General features: G+C 34.1%; 1 protein-coding gene across 1 annotated transcript in view; it reads right to left on the bottom strand.

The window, feature by feature from the left end:
* The window catches only part of CSMD3 (CUB and Sushi multiple domains 3), a 1253935-nt gene that overhangs the window by 281441 nt on the left and 957694 nt on the right, over window positions 1–14800 (bottom strand). The window contains exons 28-29 of the mRNA XM_044245069.1: window positions 9672–9863; window positions 995–1133 (exon numbers count right to left, since the gene is read on the bottom strand). Coding sequence (XP_044101004.1) covers window positions 995–1133; window positions 9672–9863 — 331 coding nt within the window. The remainder of the gene's footprint in view (window positions 1–994; window positions 1134–9671; window positions 9864–14800) is intronic.

Raw genomic sequence — 14800 nt, 5'->3', positions numbered from 1 at the left:
ACATATTGAACCTTAATATTTTACATAAATACCAAGCAGCTTTAACACACCAGCAGGAGGGATTGTGTTATTAGAGTCAAGCAGATCAATCTTGGACACTGAAGGTTAGGAACTTTTCTACTTAAAGAACTCTTTGAGTTGCTGATTCCTAGCCCCTCCCCTTGAAATATTAAGGGAAAATGTTAGACCAGGTTTTGTGACAATAAGTGTAAGTTCCATGTGAAGAAACAGGTTTATTCCAAAAAATAGCCTATCTCAAGGTAACACAGAATGTGGTGGCAGAGTTTGAGCTCAAAGTCAGCCACCTTCTTTCCCACACAGGAAGCTGAATCCTCTGCCGTTTCATTACTAAACTTACCCAGCTACTGACGTTACTAACTGACAAATGTAAATTCTGGAACACTCCCATGTAAAGCTCTATCATGAGACAAGTTATGCTGAGAAATCATATGGGAATGATGCATCTCTTCTCCATCAGCTTGACTTAATGAGATCACCATAAAAATAACAGGTAGAATACATGTTTTCACAAGCTGAAAGGTAATGTTGCACATAGGGGTACTGAGATGCTACAAAAAGATTTTGGGTGGCACACAAATAGGAGAAAAATATCCTGGAAATATTGACCTTTCCATCTTGAAGTTTGGGAAAAACTGAATTTTTTGAAGCAGCAATGATAAATACAGGGAGAGAGGAAGGGTTATAAAGAGATCACATTTCTTGAAAGACAATAAACCACTTGACCTTTAACATGCTTCCTCTACACTGAAATCTGGTGAGGAGGCTCACCCACTAGCCTTCAAAACTACACTGGCCTCTGTACAATTACAGAAGGCTACAAACTGCTGATTGCAAAGTATTAGTACTGGAATTAATGAAAATTAATTAAAATATCATATACAGAAAAAAGAAAAAACTTCACCTAGTGTAAATGCTAAGGTAAAATGACAAGAAAAGATTTTTTTTTTAAATGTGGGAAGGTACAAGGACTCACCTGATAAATGCCAAGGAGATAACATAGTCTGTGTTGACGGTGATGGTCCAGTCACAGTCCCTGCTATGAGGATATGGATGAGGGAAGTTTGGTGAAAGAATAAAGCCTGAAGATCCTGTTAAATTGCCTCCACAGGGTGCTTTAATTGAAACAAACAAACAAACAAACAAATCCTTAAGTGATGAATAAAATTTATTAGCTATCAATATTTGTGTAAACACTTCTCTAAAAAATTCAGAAGATTTCATACACATCTGACTTTTTCTAGTATTGGATGGTTGAGAATACTGTATTGTCTTTCAAGAAAGACCATTAAGGTATTAAAGACATATGTACATAGTTATATTGAATTTATCTTCTTCACTGGCTTCAAAAGACAAGAAGAAATTACACATGTACTTCTCTCCCTTTCTAATACTATTTTGTTTCATGTAAAAGATAAGCATTGGGTGCCTGGGTGGCTCAGTTGGTTCGACTCCAGTTGATCGTGGAGTCTGGGAATCAAGTCCCGTATTAGGCTCCCTGCTAAGCGGAGAGTTTACTTTCCCTTTGACCTTTGACTTTCTCCCCTCTCATGCTCTCTTTTTCTCTCCCTCTCAAGTAAGTGAATAAAATCTTAAAAAAAAAAAAAAAAAAAAAAAAGGTAAGCATTGAGAAGAAGGGTACAGATGGTTTTTCCATGGTTGCTGAGAACAAATATGAAGCTTGCAAGGAAAAGTTAGAAACAAAACAAAGCAAAACGAAATCTCTAATAATAAGTAGAATAATGGGACATGAGATACTTGGCTCATTTTCACGTCTTCCCTGGTACCTTCTTAAAATGTATTTATGGAGGAAGATTTTTTGACAATAGTGAATGAGTGAGAATAGATAATTACCTGTGAACCTACAGCACTATACAACAAAACACTCTTATACGCATGTTTTCATCTCCCTAAATTCTAGTTGTCTGACTTGTTGATGAAAATAGACAGATACTACAGTTATTACAGCCCCAAACAAAGGTTTCTGTAACACTTCACTGAAGAGGTTCTAAAACATGTCAGGGAAATTCAAAGAACACATTCTTTAAGGGATTATTGTTGAAGTCTGTGTTTAACAGTTTATGATCAAAAATAATATATCATATAGAATTGGCAGCTTCAGAAAAAATAGAGCCATGAAGATAGGGAGGACTCCAGTGATAAAGTGGGACAGTGGAGATATAAATACACACACACACACACACACACACACACAAACACACACAGGAGAGAAGGATTCAGACCATGTTCTCGTGATATCTCAGACATATAATCAGCACACCAACATTCTTCTCTTATTTGAGTTTTAAAATTATAGTTTTCTCATATAAATTTTATCATTCAGTTATCAGACTTTTTAGATCCTTTTGACAGCATCGAGCCAGTTTTGGAAGAAGGAAAGTTTTGGTTCTAGCAACATTGCAGATCTCTGTTCTTTGCCTGAGTATAGATATGCAAAATCATCACTATAATTTGGTAATATCTGCCATGTAAATTATGGATGTCTGCTAGTGCATTTCTCCTCCGCTAGTGCATGCCCCTCCACTACCCTTACCTCAGCATCTCAGTGACAGTAGATGCCTTTAGCCCCTACTCTACTGAGGATATTTATTTGCTCAGACTTAATTAATTCACCAGTGCTTACCTATCATCTGCACATCTTTATAGATTTTATCAAATGATTAGACATAAATATGTCAGCTTTCTATAGTTCTCCCTCTTCAAATTTCAGTGTCTCCTGAATATTTTTCTCTATAATCAGAGAGTATAGATCCCCTCCTATTAACCAGGATAATACCCTCAACCAGGTCACATAATCGCTCTTCCTTCTCTGGAATCTTGGTCCATTTATCACCTTCAGTCTCTCTGGATTAATCCCCTTTGTCCACAGACATGTTCAGAAATCTTTCATCCAAAAAATAAAACAGAATTCCTTATGACCAGTTTATTTTCACTTTTTTTTTTTCAACTGAAAATGTTGAGGTTTACCTAATGATGAAGAAATGCCTTCACCCTTTTGTGTTTGGTTAAATGGCCTTACTGTGAGGAACCACGCTTCCCTGTGTGACTAAGATAAAACTCACTTAGCATGTCTTAGGTAGGACCCTTGAAAGAAACTCCCTTATTTTCCTATGATAAGACCCTATAGATTCCCATTCTTTAACTCAAATGATTAGCTGAATTCATACTCATTAATCAGAATAACATGGTCATAACCCAACTTTGGTTAGGCTTCCATCCTTCCTCAGAGCCCTTGAACTCTGATCCACCCTCATTCTTGAGCCAGCACACAATACCTCCTGAGGACAGGATGGGCTTGGAAGACATCATTCTCTGCTCTACTAATGGACTGAGCCACCCTTTCATCCCATTTCCCTATACCTGGTTCTTCCTAGTCTTATATACTCCACTGTATACAAGAAAAATCCCTTTTACCTAACTCTTGAGATGCTTGTAGATCTTAGGGTCACCCTGTTCTCCCTATCACAATGGTTCCCCTGACAATACCCAAACTGCAATAGTTCTTTATAAATAGAAGTCTCTCCTTATTTATGATTTGTTGGTTTTTTTTGTTTTAGTTTTTGTTTTATTTTTACAATGATGTCTTTTGAAAAGGAGGTCTAATCTCATTGGCTCTTTCTTCACTTGGGTGCTGTATTTACTTATAGGTCGACTAACATGATTAACAAAGCAGTTCACCACCAGGAAAAAAAAAATCTCCAAGAAAAGCAGCTAAGTCTTCATCCTGAGAAAACTTATCTTTGGGTTTAAAATTGTTTTTCTTTTAAATTGTATTTACAGAGACACAATAGCCCTTTTGTTCCTTATGGACTCTAGATGCTTTATTAGGTTCTTCGCACCTCTTGTTCCCTCTCCAAACATTGCTATCTCCCTCAGCATCCTTGCCCCCAACACAATCACTTCCTAGCCTAGCTTGGAATGCCTTTTGTATTGATTCATTTTATTTTTCTCATCATATTTGCAGCCTTTCTTCAGGGTTGACTTTCACCTTAAATTCACTCTCCTTGTTGGAACTCCACTTCTAATTTTCTTCTAGTGTCTTTGTACAGACCTCAGTTTTATTGCAATCTGTGTCTTCTTCTACTTCATCTTATAATTGTAGTATTCTCCTGAGTTCTTTTCCTAGTCATCTCTGATATTTGTACTGTTACATTTTTCCATATTGACCATATCCAATTTTCAAATTCTAAGCCATATACCCAAATGCTCACTAGCTATCTCTACCTGATAACATACAGGCACATCAAACACAGAGCATCTGACATAACCAAACTTCAACTCAAATTTGTTTCTTCTTTTGCATTTCTAAGCTGTTTGATTAGTGCTGTCATCCACCTATATTCCCAAGCTAGAGGCTTAAGATTCTTCTCTTTTCTTTGCTTAATCCATGCGCCAATCTATCAAGAAGCACAATCAAGACTCTTAAGTTACAGATCCTCATAGATATATTTCAACCTATTCCTCTTTCCTTCCCTGCTATCATATTTTTAGATCTGATTCTTACCTGTCTCCTGAATTATTGCAATGGCTTCTTGTTTCCCATGCCTCTGGTTTCCTTTAATTCATCTTTCTCCCAATAAAACACCTAATCATACTATGCTTATGCATATAATTCTGCAGTTGTTCCACATCGCCTGCATGATAATGCCCCAGCTCCAAATCAGTTTTTATGACCTGATCCTTGCAACCTTCCCAATTGTATCAATCACCACTCTAGACACATAATTTATGCTCAGATGCCATCAAACTCCTTCTAGTTCCTGGCACATCTATGTGGTTGCCCATGCTATCCATTTCTGCTGAAATGTTTTTTCTCCTCTGCATGTATAGAACTCTATAATGTTTCAGGATTTGCCACTGCCTCCAGAAAGTTTTCCTGGAAGTTCCCAACCTGGCCTCTAATTCAGCTCTCTTCAACTTTCTCTCATATGCACAACAACCTCTATCTCCATCAATTTCCTCACCATACGTACTTAAATATTACATTCAGGTGTCTGCATTCATCATTAATCTGTAAGCTAAAGAGGGTGTGGGTTTTTTTTTTTAAGATTTTATTTATTTATTTGACAGACAGAGATCACAAGTAGGCAGAGAGGCAGGCAGAGAGAGAGAGGAGGAAGCAGGCTCCCCGCCAAGCAGAGAGCTCGATGCCGGGCTGGATCCCAGGACCCCGAGATCATGACCTGAGCCTAAAGCAGAGGCTTTAACCCACTGAGTCACCCAGGCGCCCCAAGACTGTGTCTTGTATGGTGTTTTAAACCTGGGATTCAGCACATACTACACATTCCATAAAAGTTTGTGAAATTGCTAGTGGCTCCTTGTATTAAGAAAATAGTAAAAATAAATGGGATGAATGAACAATCTAATTTGTACCTATGTATTTTGATAAAAATAATAGCATATTTTGCCTTTAGAATTTATAAACTTACATGTGAATTTACAAAAAATTACAAAAATATGTGTAAAAATGGAAAATGTACAATGTATGTATATATGTATAAAAGACAGAATGACAGCAAAATGTTGTGTGTGTGTGTGTTTTTGCCCCCTCAAACTAGGGTAGTGGCATTATGTGTAATTTGGGAGCCCAGGAGAGCAAATTTGTTTCAATTTTCCTTATCTTTCACAGGGAACATTGGCCTTTTTTTTTTTTTTTTTAAAGATTTTTTTTTATTTACTTGACAGAGAGAAATCACAAGTAGATGGAGAGGCAGGCAGAGAGAGAGAGGGAAGCAGGCTCCCCGCCGAGCAGAGAGCCCGATGCAGGACTCGATCCCAGGACCCTGAGATCATGACCTGAGCCAAAGGCAGCGGCTTAACCCACTGAGCCACCCAGGCGCCCCTGGCCTTTTTTCTTTTTTTTTTTTAAGATTTTATTTTATTTATTTGTAAGAGAGAGAGTGAGTGAGAGAAAGTGCATGAGCAGGGTCTAGGGGAGAAACAGACTCCCCAGCAGAGCAGAGAGCCCAACATGGGATTGATCCTAGGACCCTGAAATCATGACATCAGACATAGGCAGACGTTTAACCCACTGAGCCACCCAGGCACCCTAGACTTTTTATTGTCAGATGTATACACACACACATGTCCATATATATGTTTATATGTTTATATCCTTTATCACAAAAGATATAGGGAAATTTTTTAAAAGAGATAGGAAAATATATTACATATATTTTAAGTATCTTCTGGATATTTTCCATGATCATACTATAATTCAGGTATAAGATCATCTAAAAATTCTTTTGATTCCATTATTTAAGTTATTTACCAAAGTTTTCCCAGTATAGTTCATTGTTATAGTTGATTTTGGAAATCCACAAAAGCCACTGAAACAAGCAGAGGTATTATCTGACATTTGTGTATTCCAAACATTGAGTAAATAAAATTTTTCTTTGCCTTAAAAATACTAAACTTTAAATAGTACTTGGAAAATATATTTCTATTTTTATGCATCTAATCATCAAGCACCCAGCATAAGATTCTCCTTAAGTTGAATGGATTTATGAATTAAATTTTTAGTTAGGTTCCATGGAATTTAGACATAAATGGTTTGTTCTGAATGTTGTTTCTCACGAGATAGTTGCACAGACAACTGTTGATAACTATTTCCCAATCTTAATTTTTTGGCCCCATTTAGGTTTGTTTGTGTATACTGACTTTGCAGCCCACCCACACTAATGTCTTTGTTATTTACCTTTATATCTAGTGCTACTACTTTTCTTCTGGAAACGTCAAAGTAATCTTCACACTGTCAATTTTGTTGGAATGAATTCCATTAACTGTCTTAAAGATGCCGTCCTTCTATTTGGTACTTGCTTAAAGGCTAACTACTTCTATATGCAACCAAAATGCTTTATACTTCAGGGTCTGAGACATAGACTTATGGAGTTTCTAAAAAGTTCAGGGTTTAATCTTTGGCGTAGTATTTCCAATCATGGAATTCTTTCTTATCAGTTTCAGAGGTCAAGATTTGTGCAGTCTTAGCAATTTTTCAGACTTTTTTTTTTTAGGTTATTTTCTTCTTCAGAGAAGCTCTAATGTGTATCTTCTCCTCAAGCTATCTTTTCCTACCAAAAAATAATACAGAGCACTGTAATTCATAAAAAACTTTTCGCAACCTGCTCAATTTAAGAAAGATTTAGTGTTTCACTATTTGTTCCCCTAGAATTAGGACTTGCAAGCTCAAGTCTTATCTACAAATGGAATTTTATAATAGCCCATCACAAAATTCTTTCATCCTTTATGTTTTGTATTTTAGTATTTCCTAGAATTTTAGTACAAAGCTGTTGGATATTTTAGGATTCTAAGCATAGTAACACTTGACATTATATAGCCTTCTGGTAATTCTAATAAACAACACCCTTTAACTAGTTTGAAGAGTTACACTAAATCAAAAACTCCTACAGTAAGTCTGTAGTATTCTATCATTTCTTCTTTACATGATGATTCTCTTTATAAGAGAGTCAAATTCCAATTGTTTGGAATGCGGTATTTTAATTTAATTGGATGTTTTCTAGGTTAAATGAATAGAAAACAAACAAATGGAAAGTTCATTCTCTTTCTTTGAAAATGTGTTTCTTACCTATATTTTAGTCCTTGTTTTTGTAAGTGTACTTATAGTAAATGTAAATTAATCAATGATTGATGATCTAGAATCTAGCAGTGGTACATGAAGAACAACGTACGTGTGAAATGGAAATAATGAAGAGTAAATGTGAATATGGCTAAATTTGAACTGGTTCAAGCTATGCACTTATTTTGTGCCTTTTTTTTTTTAAGTTTCTTTAATAAGCTTTTTTCTTGTTATCTGTTTCATTTTCTACAGAAGTCTAAAACCTTCATTACTCCCTGGCTGGTTTGAGCCTTTAGATGTGGCTTGCTTTATGCATTAAGTGTTTTTAAAGTGCCAACATGTAAAAGACAGAAAATATGATGTGAATATATATATATGTATATATACATATATATATATATTTTAAGCTTTCACTTCACTAATCAGTAGGTTCATAAGAACAGGGAACTTCTCTGTTGTGTTTTACTGCTAAGACCTCCATATTTAGAACAATGCCTAGGACACACTGAATGATTAATGAATTTGAGCTTGCAACTCTTGCATATGAAGTTATAAGATGGGGGTAAAAAGAATCTAAATTGAGTGCTTGAGTTTGTTCCCTTCTGACTGAGGTACTAAACACTTTTCCTATAACCATGTGACTCAAAAACCACTATGAAATGATTACTGAAAATGCATTTATGATTTAAGTGAATAATTTATGATATAAGTGAATAAAGATAAGGTTTTGTTTCCTAAATGTGCTAGATTTGCATATGCTGAATACTATAAGAAATACAATCATGAACAAGGAATGAATGAATTTGGAATCTTCTCTCAAGTTGCTTACAGTACAGTAAGGAGAATATATAAAGAAATGAGATTTTGAATAGAGAGAAAATACTTTGGTCAAATTCTATTATAAATTCATGATGACTGTTCTAATGCACTTGAGATAAATTGTTTCAGATAAGACAATTTTAATTTTAAAAACTTAGTAATAAGATTTTTAAAAGATTATACAGTAGGTTTTGTGCTAACTTTTCTCATGCCAATAGAGATATAATATGTATCTTAATTTTCTAGAGTCCAACTTGGAGAATCAAAAACAGACCATGGAGGCAAAAGGCACATAGAAGTATGAACCAAGCTGCTGTAAATCCTTAGATTATCAAAATAAAAACATATTTTAGTATTCATGAATTGAATGTAGAGCCAAAGCTTTGAAACTAAACTCAAACTTAAGTTTCAATAAAATTTTCTTTCTTATAAGAAATAGCTATCAGAGGGGCATCTGGGTGGCTCAGTGTGTTAAAGCCTCTGTCTTTGGCTCAGGTCATGATCCCAGGGTCCTGGGATGGGGCCCCACATTGAGCTCTCTGCTCAGCCGGGAGCCTGCTGCCCTTCCTCTCTCTTTGCCTGCTTCTCTGCCTACTTGTGATCTCTTTCTGTCAAATAAGTAAATAAAATCTTAAAAAAAAAAAAAAAAGAAATAGCTATTAGAGACACAAGATGAATTGGCCCATTTTATTTATTTATTTATTTGTTTATTTATTTATTTGACAGAGAGAGCAAGATCACAAGTAGGCAGAGAGAGAGAGGGGTAGGCAGTCTCTCCACTGAGCAGAGAGCCCAATGCGGGGCTCAATTCTAAGACCCTGAGATCATAACCTGAGCAGAAGGCAAATGCTTAACCCACTGAGCCACCTAGGTGCTGAACTGGCCCACTTTAAATTCAGAATCTGAATCTATTCTTTAAATTTTAAAAGCAGTGGGTAACTACATTTATATAGTAAGTAAGGGAGAATTTAGATTTTTCAAGAACTATAACTTTTTTTTTTTTTTTTTTTTGGTTAGGGTCTTCAAACCATTAAGAATCTAATGCAATTTTGGACTCTTTCTTTGGGAAAAAATTATGATCATTTAAAATTTTGTGCATTATTTTGAAGTTTCATAGATTTCTGAAATCTTAGACCTATATAAAACCATTCAAGAATATTGTTCTTAATAACATCAATACCCATTTTATCCATTGTTTTATACATACAGAAAATGTTAATTATTCTTTAATTCATACCTATACAGACTGGTGGGCTGGGCTGCCAGAAGTATCGATTTTCTACCTGAATACAGGTTATTCTTTCTTCTCCTTGAAGCTCATAGCCTGGGTCACATTGAAAAACAACAGTGTCCCCAGGTTCTCGTCCATCCCCATTTCGAGTCCCATTCATGGGAACCCCTGGGTCACGACATGCAGTGGCAACAGAACCTATCAAAAGACAGAAATAAACCTTTAATTTTGATGCTACCAAAATCAGTTTCAAAGTTCCAGACCTTACAGTTTAGAACCGTCCTCATATCTATGTGCTTTTAGAAATTTAACTTATAAAATGTTTGAGTCAATTTTTCAATCCCTACACAAAAAACTAATTTTAATTGTTTTTGTTGTTGTTGTTAATTTGTGTGCTAATTTGTTTCAAGAAGAGACATGACATTTTAGTAGCTCAAGAATAGATTTCCTGAAAATTATTAGATGCTCTGTGAAAGACTGTGCAGAGGATGAAAAGAAAGCCACGGAGAGTTTTCTCTGCAACAGATCTATTCCATAAAGGACTTGTATCTAGAATATATAAAGAACTCTTAAAACTCAAGTGTGGTCCAGGGAGAGGAAGAAGAAAAAACATTCAATTAAAAACATTCAATTATGGACAAAAGACATTTCAATGAAGAGGATAGTGGATGGTACATGAAAAGATTTGTTTAACATCATTAACCATTAGGAAAATGCAAATTAAAACTGCAATGAGATATTACTATATACCTATCAGATCAACTAGAATAAAAAATAAGATCACTGAATGCTGGCAAGGTTCTGGAGAAAATGAAATTACTCAGGCATTGCTGTTGGAAATATAAAATTCTACAGCCACTCTGAAAAGAAGTATGGTAGTTTCTTGTAAGACTAATGTGTTTACCATACAGCTCGGTAATTACACTCTTGTACATTTATCCCAGAGAGGTAAGGACTTAGGATCACATACGTATTTATTCATAGAAGATAAAGAGTAGGAAGAACCCAAATATCCTTCAACAAGTGATTAGTTAAACTGTGTATTCATACCAAGGAATATTACTCAGCAATAAAAAGGAATGACAATACACATGACAACTTAAATGGATCTGAAAGGAATTATGAAGAGTGAAAAAATACAAAATCAAATGGTTGCATACTGTATGACTTTATTTATGTAACATCATTGAAGAGACAAAAATCAGAAAGTTGAAAAACATGTTAGTGGGCACCAGAAGTTGTAGGGGGAGGGGATGGAAGGCAAAGATAACACAAGGGATGCTTGTGATGAACTGTACTGTGTCATTATCATGGTGGTGGTAGTCATACAAGTCTACATAGAGCAAAATAAACATAAACACAGAGATATATGTAAAATTCATAAAGTTTAAGTGACAGATTGTATCAAAGTCAATTTTCTGGCTGGGATATTGTGTCATACTTATGCAAGAAGTGTCATTGCAGGAAACTGGGTGAAGAGTATACAAGGTCTCTATTTCTTACAACTAGTTGCATGTAAAAGTGTTTAAAAATAAAAAAAATTTAAAAATCGTTAGAGAAAAGGAGAGCAATATGAGGCTACTGTTCTTCTATATCCATTATATGACACATTTAACAATAGAAACTCCAATTATTCAGGTTAATGGAACAAAATATTATTTTGAATTACCATAAAGTAGATTTACCCTAAAGCATATGGCAATTAAGTATCAAGACAAAGAAGCTATTAAAATTTCCACTTAAACCATTATTAAACTACAATCATAAATGTAGGATGCAGCACTTGTATAAATTATTTTTTTTAATTGCATATTAAACTAATGACACAAACTGCTGGATTACAGACACACAACTGATAGTCACTCATTCATTCACTTATAACTTAATAGATCCCAAGTATCATGCTAGATTCTAAGAATACAAAGAGGAAATAAGCAGACACAAATAGAATTGTACAGACTTTCAAATTATTTTGCATAGTGGTGGTACCAGAAATGAAATTCTGCTATGAACATCCTGAGTGGGTACCTAGGTAGAAACAGATAAAGGATGATAGATAGATACATAGATAGATACATAGATAGATAGATAGGTGATAGTTAGATAGATAGATGATGGATAGATAGGTTCTTCAATATGTCAATCTATTAATCTGTCTAGTAAACTTGTTGTAGCTCACCTAATACACATATGCAATAAAGAAATCAGGGAATCTATACACAGTATTGTAATGATCTGACTCTTAATATTGTGTGGGAATCAAAATGAACATATCAAGTAAAAAAACTTGAGGAACAAAGAAAGGATATTGGTGGGATATTAAACCTGACACCGAATAAAAAGTAATAACTCTGTTAAGTGTTATCAAGTGACTCCTGATCTCAGCTCAGGTCCTGATCTCAGGGTCATGAGTTCAATCCCCGTGTTGGGCTCCATGCCCAACATAGAGCCTACTTAAAAAAAAAAAAAAAAAAAAAAAAAAAAGAGAGAGAGAGAATCTGTTAAAAAAAAAAAAAAAGGCACATAAGTGGCTCATTCAGTTGAGTATCCAAATCTTGGTTTTGGTTCAGATAATGATCTCAAGGTCCTGAGATCAAGCACCCTGTAGACTCTGAGCTCAGCACCAATTCTGCTTGAGATTCTTTCCCTCACCCACTCCCTCTCCCACGTCATGTATGTGCAGCTGCATGCCCTCTATCTCTCAAAGAAAATCTTTAAAAATAAAATAAAACGCAGTAATAACAAAAAAGTGACCATTCATATATGCATATGTAATATACATATATTTTGTTTACTTTTTCAGCAGACTAAGAAAGTTAATTTTTAAAGGGTTACAATTTTAAGAGTTACAAAATGTGGACAACAAATATAATTTTACTGATCACTTAAATGAAGGAAAAGCTATGTATCTTTATATGTATTATAAAAAGACAAGATTTTTGTTTCATTTTTCTGATAAAATAATGTTTCTGAGCAATGACTATGGGCAGGGACTTTATGTATATAATTCCTTGAATATTCCTAACAACCTTATGAGACAAGTGTCATTATTATTCTTATTGTAGAGGTGAGAAAACTAAAGTTTAGAGAGATTAAGTAACCTGTCCAGTACCACAAAAACTAAAGAGTACAGAAGCAAGATCTGAACCCAAATCTGTCTTAGAACCCAAATACTTAAATGTTATACTAGACTGTCCTTTTGTACCTGCAACTGTTCCAGAGATGCATTTTTTCTCCTCAATAAAGTAAAATAAAATAGATAATGAAATAAAATAACAAACCCCACTAAGAAATTATGGGAAAGGTAGGGATTATATATATTGATAACTATAAAAGCTAGAGCTGTCATAAATTTGAACCATCCTAAAAATTTAAATTTATCTTCATAGGAATTCTTTTTGAAACAGTTGTTTTTAGTTGTTAATAACAAATCAATACTAGAGAATATTGAGGGAATGGGGCAGGGACTTGGTTCAAGTATGAAAGTGAATTTGTTCTGTAATGCCTGTGTGTCCCTTACAGAGCATCTCCAGTGCATCACAGACTCTTCCAGTATTGATAGAGATCTTCTTGTGCAGTATTTTTGTAATAAACTGAGTCATTAAGGTTTTCTTGAATTGCTCTGGGATGGTTTTCAGCCAAAAGAAACTGATACATGTACTTGTTTTACAATATATTAGTGGGGAGTGATGTTCTACTTATGAGATTTATTTTTAAGATGGTTTTGTTGGGAAAGAATTGACATAAATAAGAAATGTGATCAACTTTCAATGTGAAAAGTGGTTAAAATAAGATGACTTTGATATGATAATGAACATATAGTTTCTGAAAATATGGCTTTGCCTTTGGGTCTGCTTAACTTGAAGAGAGGTGGTGAACACATATTGTTCCTTTTTCTCTCAATTAATAAACAAATTAGGTTAATATTTTAAAGCACAGTAGAAAATGATGAGGCTTAAAGAAAGACTGATGATATATATATATGTGTGTGTGTGTGTGTGTGTGTGTGTGTGTGTGTATTTTTTTTTCCCCCTTGCTTGGAATTATTTGAGTTCTAAAAGCAACTAGTTAGATATGTACAGGAACAATTATTTGGTGTGAATGCTGTTGTCTTTTATTTACTTTATGTATTCCAAGTTTGATCTCCATACTGGGTATACTCTGTGGGCAAAATTATAATAATTTTAGTATCAATCATTCTTGTTTTCTGTATTGAATAGAAGTTATAACCATTGAAGAAAATAAATAACCACTTAAGGAGCCATACAATATCTCCTTGGGAATTAGAGGTAATCTCACGTAATTAGAATAGTTAAATTAGCAGTTTTATAATTCTAGAGCTTAAGGTATTAGTCACATATATAAAAATAGATAATTTTTATTTGATATTAATTTTTCACTTTTGTAGAACATAAAATTGTCAGAATTTATAATTCTTATTTGCTTTTTCTTTTTGTTAAATAAATTTTTAAGTAGATCTTTGATTCTTTTTATTTTCCTATTCCGGAATAATATGCAACACGTTTCTATGTAATAAAGACTGTTTTGTAATTAAGTACTTTAATTTAGCAACTCCTTCAAGCAAATTAAATATACATATGTCACTTATACACTTATCACCAATACACTTATCACCAATGTATTAACATGAGTGATTTCTATTTATTTTCTTCATTTTTTAAATTGTTTCAAATTTAATTGATGGAGTAAACATCTGTACTTGTTCTATTAGGTTGACGTGTGTCATTCATTCCTGATTTTTTTCTAACATATATATATAAACAGAAATTCCAACAAAGATAAAGGGTCTTAACCTGGTGTGTCACCTATAATGATACCATGAAAGGAACATTCTGGAAATGACACATAGTAGGCTATTTATATATATTATATAATATCCAAATATAGCTTGGATTGAACTTACAAACCTTATTAATTGACAATAAAAGATAACTGCCCTTCTTTGTTTCTCTCCCCTCAAAAGGACTGGCCATTTATATTAATGGTTATTCTAGAATTTGATTCATTAAGTGGCTACTGTAAATTCCTCTCTTTATACTAGATGACTATTCCATAGAAATGATAATAGTCACAGGGAAAAATTATATAACTAAACAATGTGAATAGTTAATATG

The sequence above is a fragment of the Neovison vison genome, chromosome 4, assembly GCF_020171115.1.
Source record: "Neovison vison isolate M4711 chromosome 4, ASM_NN_V1, whole genome shotgun sequence".
In the NCBI taxonomy this organism is placed as follows: Eukaryota; Metazoa; Chordata; class Mammalia; order Carnivora; family Mustelidae; genus Neogale; species Neogale vison.
This window is presented reverse-complemented; position numbering and strand designations above follow the sequence as displayed.